The 17,487-nt window shown below is 40.0% G+C and overlaps 1 protein-coding gene across 1 annotated transcript in view; it reads left to right on the top strand.

The window, feature by feature from the left end:
• Window positions 1-17,487, top strand: part of atrnl1a (attractin-like 1a) — a 347,237-nt gene that overhangs the window by 166,981 nt on the left and 162,769 nt on the right. The window contains exons 23-25 of the mRNA XM_033980189.2: window positions 780-874; window positions 2,691-2,769; window positions 4,765-4,922. Of these exons, the coding sequence (XP_033836080.1) occupies window positions 780-874; window positions 2,691-2,769; window positions 4,765-4,922 (332 nt within the window). The remainder of the gene's footprint in view (window positions 1-779; window positions 875-2,690; window positions 2,770-4,764; window positions 4,923-17,487) is intronic.

The following is a 17,487-nucleotide window of genomic DNA, read 5'->3' as shown; positions in this document are numbered from 1 at the left end:
CCAGCGATAAGGAGCTATGAGGCATCCCCACAATAAACCCACAATAAAGTGCGCATTTCCTCCGAAGGTTACCGAACACGGCCGATCTCTGCACGAGTTTGTAATGCAGTAAAAGTTTCATTGCCTCAGATATTATACAATACATCTATCTGGATAAACCAAACGTTATATCACAATGGAAATAAAATCTTTTAGGGCTTTATCTGTAGACCACATAATGACAGAAGGGCTGCTGTGTCACTACAAATATTCTGCCAAATCCTGCCCTTTAGTCAGAGGCTGTAGCTGATGGTGAGTCTGGAGAATGTTCTGTTCTGTGCATGGGGCATATCTTATTGTTGGGGGTGGTTCATGTTTAAACTTTTTGGAGTCGCACAGTCTGCCGGGCTTATTACAGCGCTTTCTGCTCACCAGTAGCAAACACTTGGGTCATTTAAGTACGCTGTCGATGTTGAAATTCTCATTAAAATCTGCGCAGTAGAGGAGAATGAGGAGCGCTTATTGTAGTTCATTTTGTGTGTGTTGTAGTTTTTATTAAACAGCTGTAAGGTCACGTGACTTCTCTGTTGTTTCTGTTGCTGCTTTGGATGGTCAGATTCTCCAAATGCAGCTGAATCTCATTGTCCTTTCTGCCTAGGCCTTTCATGACATTCAAAGGTAAAGGCTAGGACCTATGAGCTATGATCTGAACTGTTTGGAACGAGCCGTAGTCTTCTTCTTTTTTTAGTTTTCCATGTATTTAACTATATGCACTATCCCTTTTTCCTTTCCCTTCTCAGATAACCTGCTGATCGATTACCAGTTCACCTTCAGCCTGCTGCAGGAGGACGACCACCACTACACTGCCATCAACTTCATGGCCACTCCAGAGCAAGTAAACACAAGCATTACTTAAACCATTTTATAAGTGAGATTATATAGTACTAGTGCTGTCACCATACTAAAATTACAAACTCGATTTCACTATTAAGGAATATACTCCGATACCAAGATGATAATAAAAAAAAAAACAACTACTTTTTTTAATATTACCATGTGACCTTATATCTGTGTAATCCCTTAGTCTATGTGGTCTTATATTGTATCTAGTTTTAGTTACACTTCTGACTTTTACTTAAAAACACAATGCTAAGTAGACTTTTGTGAGCTTTTAATCATATTATGCTGTCGTCCCCTCAACAAAAACATACCCGGAGTTATATTTTGCTTCATTCTTGCTTGTTTCATTAATCCTGCTTACCAGGCTATCTTGCTCTTAGCCACAAAAATTCACCGAAACATACATTTTTACATTTACTCTACTTAAAGGCTCTGTTCCCGATACTATTTTCAAAAGTATTTGAGCAAAATGTGTCTTGTCCAAGTACAAATATATTGTAGTAGCTCATGAGGTCAAAATAAGTGTAACACTGTTTGCATTGAATTATGAAGCGTTTTATTGTCCGAGAATCAGGAAATGCTCGGTTAGCGTGACTGTTGTTGGTAAAACTTTGGACCACTGCAAACTATTTAAAATGAACTAATTCATTTTTTTAATTTTTTTTTTTTTTTTTTTTTTTAGGACAAATAAAATAAAATAAATAAATCAGGTACAGCACCTTTATTACACTTTTGCTGTTGATCTTGGTAATTGAAACAAGAAAGTGTATTAAAAGTATTAAAAGCCCATACGACTTTTTTTTCTAATTATTACCCTAGTACCCTATACTGCAGCATCAATTTGGCTTGTTAGTATCATGTTTGTAAAGTTAGTTAAGGGCGCTGTACCGGATTTTTAATGTGTGTCTTAATGTGAAAGAACAGAACAGAATTGGTTAATTTTAAACAGTTAAAATTAAAAGTTATTCCTCACTTACCTTTTGCATTCTGAGCATCCTAATTATTCTTCATGATGATTTCATAAGAGCTTTTCACAACTTTTAAAAATGAAAGTGGGGTTTTACTGTTACAGTTAAGTTAACAACAAGTAGCATGCTAACACACATGTCCTGATTATGAGACAATAAAATGCTTTATGATTAGACTGGGGCAAGACACATTCTGCTCAAATATTTGGGAAAAAAACAAAAAGGGGCCTTTAAAAAGAGTATACTCACACTGTTGCAGAGACTTGTGCAGAAGAACTCAAAACTATATAAAAAGTCCAAATTAAATATAATATTGGCCCGCTCTAGAAATCAACATTTGGAGTTTGTTGTTAAATCTATTTGATAAGCTCAAAGCTGCTATTATGAAATTGTCTAAATGTTTATTGAATTATAAATGTAGTTTAGTTAGAATAGAATAGATTGTTTCCAGTCCAGATACAGAGTTGACATTAGTATAGATTTCCTTCCTGGACGGCTGGAGCTGTGTTCAGAACATCACCCAGGTGCAGACAGATTCTTGGTCAGTCAAGAGAAACATGTTCGATTTTGTACAGTCACTTTCACATGAACGTTGAGTAAGATATTGTGCAATAGATTGAGTATGAAAAGCCTAGGATATGTCAGAATTATAATAAACGTACAGAATATAGTCTATTATAATGTTATGTGTGGGTGAAGTACTGTCGCAATCTCAATGCTTTCAGAAAAATCACAACTAGATATTTATTTTCTTGTCATACACAGCTTTAAAACCAACAGAGCACAAAGCCTGGTGACCACACTGTGTGATCATTACTGTTTTGGTGTTTTATTTTACCAAAGGTCGGCAAGAACCTGGATATGTTCATCAATGCCTCCAACAACTTCAATCTGAACATCAGCTGGTCCCTCAGCTCCACAGGTACAAGGCTCGCAGACATCCATGTTCTGCTCTCTGCTGGCACTAAACGGGTCTATCTTCTCTGGAACATGGCTCTTTTTATAGCTGATATTATGTTTTAGGTGAACAAGTTCTACTAGTTGGACAGATTGAGGTCAGTCTTGAAGTGGGACTAACACACCTAAACTCCACTCTTTCAGCCAGGGGGTTGATACAGGTACAGGTTAAAGGTTAAAGCAGTCCTGGGTGATGTCACTTAGTACTTGAAATCTCATTGGCCATTGGAGGCAGCACAGTTTTTTGACAGCAAATTTATCTAGTTTGTACTAAAATTGCCAAAAGAGAACAGGAACAGTGGGTGATGTTATTAACCACCATATATTTTAGTTTAGTTCCACTTTAACCACTGCACCACATGATCTATCTGGACTGTAAGATCAGACATAAATACAAGAAAGCACCCACTATTATAAATATACATTTAAACCGCAGTGAACTCCAGCAAACATTGTGTACACAAGGATTTGATACGCTCCTCACAAGACAGACAGCATATTCTCAATGTTCTCATGTTTGAAACACGTAGAGCCTGAAGAAACATGTTCTAACTTTTACGACTGACGGTTAGCTCTGTTTGTAAAAGTGGCTCATGGAAAATTAAATGGAAAAATTTATTATTTTTGTAAAAAAGGAAAACTATTGATTTTATGCATTGGGGTGCTGGAGCGAAAACTGATCAATATGGTGATGTAACTGTCAAAAGCAGGGCAATTATAATAAATTGCCTGTTTCAATGCTGAAATCCAGTTAGTTTAAACCTAATATGCCTCTCTCTGATCTGAATGGTCACTACCTAAAGCCTGGCACCTGCAGACAATCATGAATCAGTGCTAGTGCAGCCTGTGAGTGAAGTCTGGAGTTTCTGAGTGTTCATACTGAGAATGAGAAAAACATGTATCGGTCTAAGACACCTGTAGTACCTTTTTTAAACCTAGCAGCAGGCAACATACAATCCCTTTTATTTATCTATCGCCATGCACACTAGGCCAAGTTACATGTCAGGTATGTGATCTTGCTAACAGTAAAAATGCAGTTTTTAAAGATATTTTGAGCAAAAAGAACACCCACAATTAGATAAATGCTAAATAGCGGGTACGCCACCACAAACAGATGGCATACCCACTATCTGAAAAGTTATACAGTGCACCTTTAAAACATGCTATATATTTGTGCTTGATATTTGTACATTTTCCCATTGCAATCCCAATGTCACCTTTTAAATATCAAATACAAAAGAGACATTTTCCACCTGGCAGTCCTTCCCATGCATTGTCAGATCTTTGTGTTTGTGAATGATCAGCAGATCTGTGCTAATGGCCAAGATGAATGAATAAAACATGTCTCCTCCTGCTCCTCTCTCAAGCACAGAGCCAGGCTGGAGCTGCCTGCAGTCTGAATGCTGCTGTGACCCTAATGAGAAACACAGGGGAAGTACAGGATAACACAGAGTCAGGAGGAAGACCACAAGGAGAGGAGGAAACGACGAGCAGAACAAGACCACAAGGAGCCTCATGTGAAAGCTCAAAACCTCCAGAATTCACTCACTGAGCTGATGAGGCTGCACTAGCACTGATTAATGAGGTTTAGGTAGTGACCATTCAGTTCAGAGCGAGTCATTTTAGGTTTAAACCAACTGGATTTCAGAATTGAAACTGGTAACCTAATTAGACTCGTGTGGTTCAGTCTGCTTTCATAACATAAACAACTTGTCAAATGTTTATGTAATTAAAAATAAATCAGCATTAAAAATTGTTACCAGTAAAAGCTTTTTCATTTGAACATCATTACATCTTATCTTGGAAAAATTAAGTCATGTTTATAGAATTTAAAATCACAATCCTGTGTTTAAAGACCAAAAAGACTTTTAACACTGAGGTAATAGCATTGGTAGTTTGCGTTTCTCTTCTGTATAGTTCTTCTTGTAACATCACACACATGTGCTTGTATGTCTCATAGCGGGGACCATTTCAGGAGAAGAGCTGTCCATCATCTCCAGGACCAACATCAGGGAGCACCGAGACACCTTCTCCTGTGACAAATTCAACTTCAGAGTCCACCACAACGTCACCTTCTATGTCTACTTGTCCAACTTCAGCTGGCCAATCAAGATACAGGTGGGCGGGGCTAACGTGGCGAATGTGTACACTTTATAGGAAGAATTTAAGAGCAAGTTGTAATGGATGAATGATTGTACTGACTCGTATTTAACATAACAAGCTTCATGTGCGTTTCAAAATGAACGTATGTTTTATGACTTTGGTTCTACTTTGGTACGCATCACAATATTCCAGGTCTATATTTATTAACATCTATAAGTTCTCCATGAATTCTCACCAAAGTCTAACATAGAAAATCCTGTAACTTTCATATACTACAGTAAATAATGTAATGATGAGACATTTTGCGGTTTTAAATTATGTATCAGGTAAGAGACTAACAAGACCGATACATAGATACACACATACTTACTCAAATATAGCTGCAGCAACATTTCAAGAGTGCTTTTCATGTGCCTTTGTGTCTCAGTCAGAGGTCTCAGTGCAGTGTAACAGGAGGACTGGTCTGGTAGGGTCAGCAGATTCTGTGTCAGGACAGTTTGAGGAGAGTAACAGCCCTCAGGAGAAAAGTGTCCCTTCTCTGTGTTTTCTCTTATCCCCTATGTACTGCAGCATCACAGCAGTGTTTAAGGGGAGTCAGCTGACCTCCAGAGACACAACAGAACAGCCTCTTCTAAGCCTCACTCTTATGCCACAATCAGACCGCGGCATCAAAATCTTTAAAGTAAAATATGCCTTCTTGTCGTGCTTGGGCTCAGAATGTGATTAAACATTGTTCCTAAGTCCTCAGATGGAGACCACATGTGTTGCTAATGCTCCCCTCTGAGCACTATCGTCCTCATCACTGTTATCTGCATCCAGTGTTCTGTCAATGTAGAGGCTAAGCTAACACGCTCAAGATGCACCTTCAGCTTTTTTTTTCAGAATCTGAATCCTTTTATTGCCATCGTTTGTAAACACAGTTCACAAACTAGGAACCTTTTTGGTGATAAAGTGCAGCGTAAAACACAAAACACACTGAATAAATACAAATACAAATAAGGGCATGCACGAAGTTAAAAAGAGATATGTTTAAAAATCTAATAAAATACTTAAAGGTAGATAAAATATATACAACAGCAGCATCAGAACAACAGTGCAGACATGACTTATTAAAGTGACCGGTTTTATAAAGTGTCCAGTTTTCAAATATTATAAAGTGTAAATGAGACAAACTGCAGAGGGGAAGAAACTGTTCTTATGGTGAGAGGTTCTGGTCCCAATGGACCGTAGCCTCCTGCCAGAGGGAAGTGGCTCAAATAGTCCATGTCCAGGGTGAGAGGTGTCAGCTGCTATACGGCCTGCTCGCCCCCGAGTCCTGGAGATGTACAGATCCTGTAGAGATGGAAGCTAATCATGCAGCCAATCACCTTCTCAGCAGAGCGCACAATGCGCTGCAGTCTCTGTCTGTCCCTGGCAGTGGCCCCAGCGAACCACACAGTGATGGAGGAGGTGAGGATGGACTCAATGATGGCCGTGTAAAACTGCACCATCATCTGGACCGGCAGCTTGCGTTTCCTCAGCTGCCGCAGGTGGAACACCCTGTGATGGGCTTTCTTGATGAGGGAGCTGATGGTTGGCTCCCACTTGAGATCCTGGGTGATGCAGGTGCCCAGGAAGCGGAAAGAGTCCACAGTGGTGATGGGGGAGTCCATCAGGGTGAGGGGAGGCAGGGGGCTGTGACTTTCCTGAAGTCCACAATCATCTCCACTGTCTTCTGGGCATTAAGCTCCAGGTTGTTGCTGCTGCACCAGGACACCAGCCGGTCCACCTCCCTCCTGTAGGCAGACTCATCGCCGTCCGAGATGAGTCCAATGAGGGTGGTGTCATCCGCAAACTTAACCAGTTTGACGGAGTCATGGCTGGAGGTGCAGCAGTTGGTGTACAGGGAGAAGAGCAGGGGTGAAAGTACACAGCCCTGTGGAGATCCTGTGCTGATAGTCCAAGTGTCCGAGACATTCTTCCCCAGCCGTACGCACTGCCTCCTGTCTGTCAGGAAGTCAGTGATCCACCTGCAGGTGGAGTCAGGCACATTGAGCTGAGCGAGCTTGTCCTGGAGCAGAGCAGGGAGGATGGTGTTGAACGCAGAGCTGAAGTCCACAAATAGGATCCTGGCGTAGGTTCCCGGAGAGTCCAGATGCTGGAGGATGAAGTGAAGGGCCAGGTTAATGGCGTCGTCCACAGACCGATTGGCTCTGTAGGCAAACTGCAGAGGGTCCAGGAGGGGGGAGGTGAAGGACTTGAGGTGGTGCAGGACCAGACGCTCAAATGACTTCATGACTACGGACGTCAGCGCCACAGTTCTGTAGTCATTAAGTCCAGTGATCCTGGCCTTCTTGGGGACGGGCATGATGGTGGACAGCTTGAAGCAGGCTGGGACGTGACATGACTCCAGGGAGGTGTTAAAAATGTCCGTGAAGACAGGAGCCAGTTCCTCAGCACAGTGTCTAAGGGTGGAAGGAGAGACACCATCTGGGCCCGCGGCCTTACGGGGATTCTGCTTCCTGAAAAGTTTAGTCACGTCCTGCTCCAAAACTGTGAGGGCAGTGGGGGAGGAAGGGGGGTCCAAGGTGGGTTTGGAGGTAATGTCCATGATGGTGAGGGAGGAGGGGGAGGGGTGTGAAATTTCAAACCTCGCATAAAAGCTGTTTAACTTTTCTGCTAGTTGTTTGTTGTCCACGGCGGGAGGGGCTTTGGGCCTGTAGTTGGTGATTTGCCTCAGCCCTCTCCAGACAGAAGCAGAGTCGTTGGTGGAGAAATGCTGCTCCAGACGTGTATTGTGCTTCGCTTTAGCCTTTTCCACCTCTTTGCTAAAAGCATACTTGCAACGCCTGTAGCCTTCACGATCTTCTGCCCTGAAAGCTTTGTGATCAGAAACAACTCCTCTGCTGGATTTTCCAAGTTCTAGCAGTTCCTCAAGAATTATAATACAGCATCATTCAGCCGTTAACATATTTGCACCTCACAGCAAGTTTGGGGGTTCAGTTACAGGTATATTGATAGAGTAATCAAAGGTTAAATTACCCAATCATGTACTTTAAAGAGGTTATGTAACTCAACAGGCCCGCCCACTTTGGAGTCCGTTATGGTCCCAAAAGTTAATTTCCCATTAATTTTTTCCCATACATTTTTCGAAACTTTAAGAGTTTTTAGCTTTAACAGCAGCTAACCAGCTATGCCAGAAAAAATGTCTGTAGTGCAGTTGTTTTAAGTCCAAAAAAGCACATTTAAAACTTAAGATACAGCAAAAAGTTTTAATTAAAATTATACGGTCCGCAGCAAATCTTTAATATTAATTTTATTTTAGGTTTATAGGGAAAAAATAAAAAATAAATACATGTTTGTTCTGGCTTCACCTACTGTTTTGTCCATCATATCACAGATGGCGTTTAATTAGAGACACATGCTGTATAAATGTTTTTGGTTATTACTTTTAAATATGCTGGCTGTTGTTTTGCATTTCCTAGGCATATCTACAGTTGTCTTTTTATGCAGTTCATCTGTGTTTGTAATGTTCATTCATTCACTGGGCTCATTGCAAGAAGCAATTTGTGAAGAAAAGTGGAAAAAAATATGTTGAAAATTACAGAAAGTTGAGAGTTCTAAAGTAATTTCTGACATCACACTTCTGTCAAAAGTTTGAGACATTTTACACATAAGAAACACATTTTTCCCAGTCCTTTTATCATATATTTCTATTATTCCAACAAAAGAAAGGTGTTTGTATCTGTCAAATAATAATTCCGGTGTGCAGTAGAGGAGTTTTGTCCCAGTGTACAAAATAGTTTTTTCTATTATTTTTCTATTTCTAACAGTTATATCTTGGCCATGATGTCATAATTTTCAATCAGGAAGGACAATTTTAAACCTTCGAAAAAAGGGTAAAAGTGAAAATTGAGTTTGAAATGTTTATTAAATAGAACGATCTTTAGTGTGTTTCAGTTAAATGTGCAGTCTAATCTGTCATAGGCACTTTAAGCATTCAAGTTGCCCTGTTAAGGTTTAAACATATGAGTAATTATCTGTTCCTGAATTTAAATGCAACTCTAATTACTTAATTGTACCTTATGCAGCTAAGTAATAGCATAAATTATTCATTTCTAAAGGCTTATTCATGAATTTGTATGTAATTCTATGATGTCTCACACAATGGCCATTGTCTGGACCAGTGAACTGACCTGTCAGCACTTTTACTGTTCTATTGTACACATGTGCATAATAATTTCACTTACTTTACATTATTTCTTTATCCTATCCTCTGAATGCTGAAATTGATACTATATAGCTTACACGTGGTCTGTGGTACGCTCTATACCAACCATAGCAAATCATGAATACTCAAAACTGAGACACACATAAGGCACAATAGTTTTATTTCTTCCATTTTCACATGGAACCATTTAAATATTGAATCATCTCCACAACAATGCAGTAGAATTTAAGATCCAATTATTAAGAACATTTGTTTGGATTTGACCCATTCTTTCAGTTCTCTGGTGCAGCCTCAGGAGCAGCACGTGTACCTCTCCACATCAGGAGTCATGACCTTGGTCAGCAGTACTGTCAGGAGCATGAGCCTAATGAGCCTGTTTTAGGTGCAGGAATTATGCAGGAATCTTGAGCACCCAAAGGAAACCCATATTCCAAATATATTTATTTGGTCTTCATTTCTCCTAAAGATGATTGTTTCATCTAACAGAGCAAACATGTTAAGATAAACAATCTTGACATGTTTGGACTACTAGTCTGCACTCATCTTCAGAATCCAAATGTGGGAAAGCACACTGAAATCTGGAAACATGCCCATAAAACTCTAAACCGAGATGAGGGGGCATTCTTGTTTTCCTGCACTTGGGATACTGCTCTGAAAAAGTTGGACTACATAGGAGGCCTCCGTCCTTCCTCTTCCAGAAGGAACACTGCCAAAGACTGTGTAAATCTGCCATAAGGCATCGTAGAGCAACATCACGTGACTCTTCTGATGATGACTACAGGCAAGTAGTCCAAAAATGTCAAGGTAAACAAACAAACTGGTCTATTAGACAAAAAAAGTATTTAAAATAAACCCAACCAGGAACAGGAAGAACATGCAAACCTCACAAAAAGACTCCAACATTTTCTGGGTCACACTTTTGCAGTACCAACTATTATGTGAAAAGCATGTAACTGTTCTATTCAGGAGGCTTCACCATCATTTTAAGAACAAGATTTAATGCTAGTCCACTTTTGTCAGGAACAGGTACAACTGCCATTTATCTGCACATGGATAATGCATAATGACATGTAGTTACTATAAGTACTTGTGTGTACTAACTTCAGTACATCACAGCCACTTTTACTACTTTAGTTTCCATACTAGTTTTAGTATTGGTTAGCATCTGATTTTTGATACTTTTGACAACCCTAGTTCACAGTTTTACAGACCACATCAAAATTGGGACTAAACTGGCACTAAATTCTGAAATAATTCTGGACTAGACCTGGACTAAACCAGGCCTGAAAAAGGACTAAACCAGGACTAAAACAGGACTAAACCAGGACTAAATCAGGACTAAACCAAGTCTACATTTTCACTGAACTGGGCTCAAACACAGAGCAAGCGTGAACGCACCCACAGATATTTGTTGCTTCACCAACCACACAAATCAACATTGATTCTCTGATTTCAAGGTAGGGTTGTCAAAAGGGTTTCCAAAATAGATACTAGTTGAAAATAAAAGTGGTATTCAAATTAGATACTCATTACACAATACACAAAAATGAACCTTTCCTGAATATCTTTAGAATGATCTTGACTGCACATATCAAAATTGAGTTTGAAAGCTTAATATCATGACAGCCTAGTTCAAGGCCTCTTGTGTTCGATAATTTGCTTTGTACTCATTCTGGGAATCAGCCACTGTACCTTTTTGTCAGACATTATTGAGTTAATCTGCAACCCAGATAATGCAAGCTATTGAACTAGAACTAATAGCCCCCATAATCTCCCCCATAATAACTGCCCTATCTCTGCCCTGCGTCTGCTGTTGGGTAAATACGCTGGGATATAAATGCCAGTGTTTATTGTCTGGTGTCGTGCTCCTCAGCTCGCCTCATTTGTCCATCGATCTGCTCTGCTTATGCATTTCCTATCAGAGCTACATTATCAGACCTCATGTACTGCGCGGTGAAAGGCAAGATGATAATTACTGTCATCAGGACTATCCGGCGGCCATGTTGAAACCGGATCGCCGCGCCCCTTTGACCTTGGCTGGCTCGATGACACATCAGGCTGGAGATGTGTAATGAGCGCGGATGAGGTATTAGATGTTATAAAGATATGTGGACACAATAGGAGCAGGGTCCGGATTGATTTTCAGGGCAGAGCGGAAACACTCAGCAGCAGCTAAAGATCCGCAGTGTCAGGAAGTGTGGAGGTGGGATTTATGTCATCAGTGAATCAGGATTAATTAAGAACTTGACGTGTCATGTGTAATTTGCATGTTCTCATTTGGGTGGGGTTTATAAGTGTTCTCCAGTTTCATAACCTGGCAGAAGATAGTTGGATATGTGTAGCACTCTTAATGTGAGTTCTTCAATTTTTCTGCGCTACTAACTACCTTATAGTTGTTTCCCCTTCTCATTTACCCTCTTGAACTTGTATTCGGAGTGATTTGTGCATTTTGAGCAATCTTAAATACTTACTTCACTCTCCAATTTTATTTTCTTCATTTGTGATACAAGATTTGGCATCATCACAGTAATTTTCGTACAGATGAAAAAAATCTGTTACTTGCTAGTGTGATATGCAGTTATCCATAGGAGAGGCCGACAGCTGCACGGCTCTTTGTTAAATAAATTTGTCCTCTGCATTTGACCCATCCTTTAAAATCACTGGGGTAACCTGTCAGGAGCAGTGGGCTCTGAATTACTGTGCCCATCTCCAGATCTTGAGCTAGGCTTGGTCAGGACTACCGTAGCTGGAAGAATTGACCCATAATGCATGTTTTGTTGATGGGGAGGGAAAGCTGAGTAGGAAACCTGCACAGACACAGGGAGAACATGCAACAGAAAGGGCCAGGCGGAACTTAATTATCAACATGGGATTTCACTCACAGAAAGTAATTGGGAAAAGGTGGAACATTCAAGCCACATACTTCATGCTGATTGGAACAGAAAAGCAGAAAAAATATGTTTACATTTTACTCTAAAAGTACAATTTAAAGGAGTACTTCAATACTTTTACATAAGTAATTTTGATCTGATACTGTTACTATGTAATCCAGCTCACTTACAGATGGGTTCTATTGTTGAACCTTGAATTAAGAGCTTAATATTGTCACTGCTGTATGACTCGAATGGGCATTCACACTGTGTGCTTTGCACTATTATGTTGTTTGTCTTGTTTTCAGTACAATGGCACTATCTAAAATTCATTCTCAGTCTCTACCTACTCTCTCCTACAGCACCTATTACCAACTGTGCTGTGTTTTTTTATCTCATATTCAAACATAAGTATTCAAATTCACATATTGGTACATACCTGTATTATAATTTTCTTGTTTTACCATTTAATAACACATCCTACCTTTAGTTGAGTACTTGAGGTTTTTATGTATTTATTTTTGCCTCTGTATTGTACTTAACTTACTATAACTTTCTAGAGGTGATTCCATGGAAATAGAAAATTAAAATCAAACTTTGGAACATTCTCAATGGAGATACGTTTTATGCCATACTGTGGAAGATTATAGCCGAAAGTACAGCATTTCTATGGAAGCAAGCAGGAGGAGCCCTCCTCCAGGCCAAATAAGAGTCAGGTGTGTGGAATTGCAAGTCTGCTCACCATAAGGGTGAGGTTTTTCAGAAAATAAATATGCTCTTATCTTATCTCTTCTCTTATCTTATCTTGTATAGGCTGAGTTCTTCTCTCAAACAGAAAACACTCTGTTCCACCTTGTGATGTCATGTGGTAATACAGCAAGTGTTCTACTTCCTTTGCTCAAACATGAGTGAATTAAAAAAAATACAACTCCGTGTATGTTTGTGAGAAAATAATGACATTCTAACATAGATTAATGCTCACAAGACTCAATTTTTCATAAATAGTACCTGTAAACAGGTTGACACATCTTACCAAACAAAGTCACTCTTGCATTCAGATCTCTGAGTCATTCCACATTAAAACGCTGAAGTCCATTTCCACACGACCCCTGAATGTCCTACCTCTGGCCTGCGTGGGTTTCTGTTTTACCCAGGATAGGTGCAGCCGCTGGGCACGCAGAGGTGCCGGGACCTCCTCCCCCTTTTCTCTATGACGTGGACCCACTCTGACATGTCCATTCCACTCGGGAGCACTCATCACCTGCTCCATTTCTCAACAACACTGCAACAAATGTTTTATTTTGAAGCCACGTGGACCAGAGGAGAGATGGGTTATGTTTTACCAGTGCCCTCATCTCCTAATGCACACTACCTATGTCCCGAATGTCAAACACTGGACTCCATTAGGCCCCAAGGAAAAGTATCAGAGCATCAAAACACACCAGCTACAACTATTTTTATACTACTTAAAGGCACTGTACCCAATTTTTAAGGTAGGTAATTTGAGCAAAATGTGCTCCAGTACAGATATATTGTATAAGCAACTCTTGCCACTACAGGCAAAACCTGTTTTTTTCATTTTATTTTTTCTCTCAAAATTTAAAGACCGGTACTACACTTCTGTCCGGTATTAACTGCTTACTCATGACATATTTAGATCATATTACCTATTATTGTTTTGAAAATGCTATATTAGCCTAAAAAAACAAAACAAAATAAAGGTATTAGCATGTTTTATAAGTTTCACTTCCTTTGCTTCCTCTTCAGATCACATTACAGTCAGTGTGCATCATGCTAATGAAACTATTGCACGTCACATCAGGTTTTTCAAGTCATTATGTACAGTTTTGTATCATGCTTTTGAATATTTATAGAGAATTGTCATGTGGGAGCATATATCACCTCAGATTAACAGAGTTTAGTGTTTCACTCATTGATTCTGCAGAAATCTGCCATGTTTTTCAGTAGACGTACCCTGCATGTCCTTGATTAGCTAATCCACCTGTCAATCACACCCATTTGAAAAGGGGGAGATTCACCTCTGAGGAGACTCACATCTTTAGAAAGTATTGAAGAAGTGTGTATTACAGTAGCATCTGCATACACCAAACAATCTTGTGTTTAAGAGTTTGATGGATTGTACTGAAGGATTTTTTGAAGCCTGGGTAATTTAATGTTAAACGGCTCTATTTTTCACATTTATATGTTCCAGTTATGTGCAATGTTGGCCAGACACATACAATACATTATTCATATGAACATTTTTCCTTACATTTATGTCATTAAACCACAGAAAAGGTTAAATGTAAAATTTTTTCCTATTCACCCACAGTGCTTGAGTTTAAGTTTGCTCGAGCGTGTAAATGTCTCCTCTCCTTTTTTTATTTTTCTCTGCCCAAACTAATAAAACTATTCCCTTGTTTTTATTTATGCCTCAAATCCAACAAACACCTACAATGGCAAAAGCAATTGTGTTTTCTTAACTATATTGTCCACTTTCTTAGAATAACAGCTCCTTTAATCTCCTCAAGCACACTCCTTCAGATTTACAGATCTGCACCTTAACCCTGCTCTCCATCCTGCGCTCTGGCCTGGTAGCCTGCTGATGAAAAGGTGCTGTCAGGCTCTGCGGACATGTTGCTCAGACAGAGTGCCCTGTGCGTGATTGGTCGCTGATTGTTTGATTCGATTTGCCTCTGCGCACTTGCCTCTCTTATTTATCACCGCGCGCTGGCATCATTTAATCGGACATGCTTCTAATCTGATATCCCTCTCCCAAACAAACACATAATAAGTGGCAGGACTCTCCGCGTAGCATTAGTGGACTAGTCGTGATAGCATTAGCGGACTAGCCCTTATAGCATTAGCGCTGTGCAGAAAGAGATACACTCATTTGAATGGAGAAACTATCGACGCAAAGTGCAATGCATTTACAGGCCCAGAGGAGTCACAGGATAATGCATCTGCTCTGTTGTATTTGGGGAATGAATTGAGTTATGAGTTTGTGTGGAGTAAAATCCTCTATAAATATTAGCTTTGCTTATCTAAAGCTGGAAAAACTTTCTGTAATTTCAGAAGTATTCTCTAGGCAGTCTCTTAAAGAAGACCCGCTGTGCTCGTGTCTGCTGTATTTATAATATATGATGCCTGTGGATCATTATGTTCTAATATGGACATTTTAAACTGCAATATTGATCTGTGACTTAATAAAAGAAACAAGTGCGTTGACTTACAAGTTGGAAAATGGTAGTGCCCAAAGAGGTATTAGGAGCCGAATCCTGCATGTCCCCTTACAGCGTGTCATGGTAAACGTCATCACAACAAAATGCTGTTGTCCCCTCCTACGGACAGATGCACATCACACTAATGAGCAGCATTTTTGTTTGTTTTCTTTTCTTTTTTTCCATGTGTGCTAAAATGGCTATGCAAATCCTAGAAAGTAAGTACAGAGCAGTGGGCATGTACCAGTGGTGATGAAAATGGGAGTAAATCAGAGCAATGACATACATTACTTGAATACAAAAATACAATACTTGAATACAATGTTTACTGAGAATCACTTAAACATGCATGAATCACTCTAAATACAACTGTGAGTGGGTGAATGAAGAAAAATGACATGGTTAAAAGCTCTGAAAACCAAAGTTTTGCAGATATCTCTTAACACAGATCACAAACCACTGAACCGTCTTAGTCGCTCAGTCTCTCAGTATTTGTTACTTTTCAGCCCTCTATCTCATGTGAATGGGCACATTGGATTTTGTTTTATAAAATGGTTATTCCTAAATAGGTCGTGGTTGGTTGCTCTGTGGTTGACTGACTGGCACACTGAGCAGATAACATTTTGGGGATCAACTAAGAAGTGCAGTTTGTACAGTTCAGACAGACGTTAAGGACTATTGAATTGTGTGATTTGAGCAGTTTGTTTCTCCTGTATCTATGGTAACCCTGCTTGGAGATTGCTACAGCTAAAACGCCTCAGACTTTTACAACAATACAACAGACTTTCTACACAATATATGTCAGAAGACTTCATGGGAATGGCCCTCTCATCACTGACCAAAACAACAGAGCGGAGTGAGGGAGTGACTTAGGAGAGGCTTTCCTGTTGAGTAGATTTTTAGTAATATTTTTCCTAAATGACTGACAAACTGAGCACTTTTTGAAACTTGTTTTTGTTCCGTTTTTGAGCTCATATCATGGGGTTTTAATCAACTAAGAAGTGAAGCATCTGCAGTTCAAAGGACAAATGTTAGGGGCTTTAGGATCTATCTATCTACAAACCCTACGCTGTGCAGAATCCAATGAAATGTCTAAGTGCTTCTCTTTCTATTGCCAGTGCCAAAAGCTGACTGTATAATAGAGTGTACTGCAGCAGTGGATCAGACTCACCACTCACTGCACTAGAAGAGAGAGAAGTGATCTTTGACCTTTATTGACCACGCTAAAGTGAGTGGTCAGCGCTGACCCAGAGCAGAAAGACAGAGGGAGGTAGAGACAGATAGAGAGAGTGGGGGAGGTAGAGGTAGAAGGAGAAGAGAGAGAAGTGGAGAGAACGGGAAAGGCTGACAGAGAGAGATGAGAGAGAGAGGAAGAGGATTGCGAGAGGGTGAGAAAAATGGGGAGAGAGGAGAGGAGAATAGGAGAGAAGGAGGCGACGAGACAGGGAGAGGAAGAGGAGAGAGAAAAAATAAAGGAGACATGAATGATGGGAAGAGAACAAGCTAAGATAGAGCAAGACAGAAGAGGAGACATGGAAGAGAAAAGGGGGAGAAGAGAAGAGGAGAATGGGAGTAGACAAAAGAGAAAGCAGCAGAGAGAGAGGAGAGGTATTTTGAAAGCAACTGTCACTTTTGTATTGATTAATTTCTTTATTTCTGCATCTGACCAATCCTCTAATGTCCTGAGTTAGACCTCAGTGGGGAGGACAGTGACACACCCATCTCCAGAGCTTCAACCAGAATCTTGGCAAATATTATAGGTGTAGCTTAGTGTGGAGACTGAAGGGCGGAAAACAGAAGATCCAGATGGAACCCAGGCACAGGGAGAACATGCAAACGCCACACAGAAAGCCTCTCATTTCAGAAGTCTGGGGAAGGGTCATCAGGGGTCAAACCTTGGCACATGAAAGTACTTTAAAGGGGCATGCTCCACCTAATGCTCAGAAATCATGTCCATCTGCAGTCACTTCAGTTACACATGTTTTATTATGGATTGGCCAATATGGATTTGATTTGATTATTATTATTATTTTTTTTTTGAGACAATATCGATATCCAATATTTGACTTGCTGCTGTGGCCGATATTTGTTGATACCAATATTTGGCTATTAATATCCATAGGGAGTCCCACAAATGTGTTTTGTTAGACTGGGGCAGCACTAACAGAGTAGTGGCGGATATAGAGGTTAGGTCAGGGGTCGGCAACCTTTAACACCCACGAAAAAAAAAAAAAAAAAAAAACACTAGGAGGCGCAAATAACACTGTATATATTGGGGG

This window comes from Periophthalmus magnuspinnatus, chromosome 15 (genome assembly GCF_009829125.3).
Source record: "Periophthalmus magnuspinnatus isolate fPerMag1 chromosome 15, fPerMag1.2.pri, whole genome shotgun sequence".
Lineage (NCBI taxonomy): Eukaryota > Metazoa > Chordata > Actinopteri > Gobiiformes > Gobiidae > Periophthalmus > Periophthalmus magnuspinnatus.
Note: the sequence above shows the minus strand (reverse complement) of the source record. Positions and strands in the feature narration are given on the sequence as shown.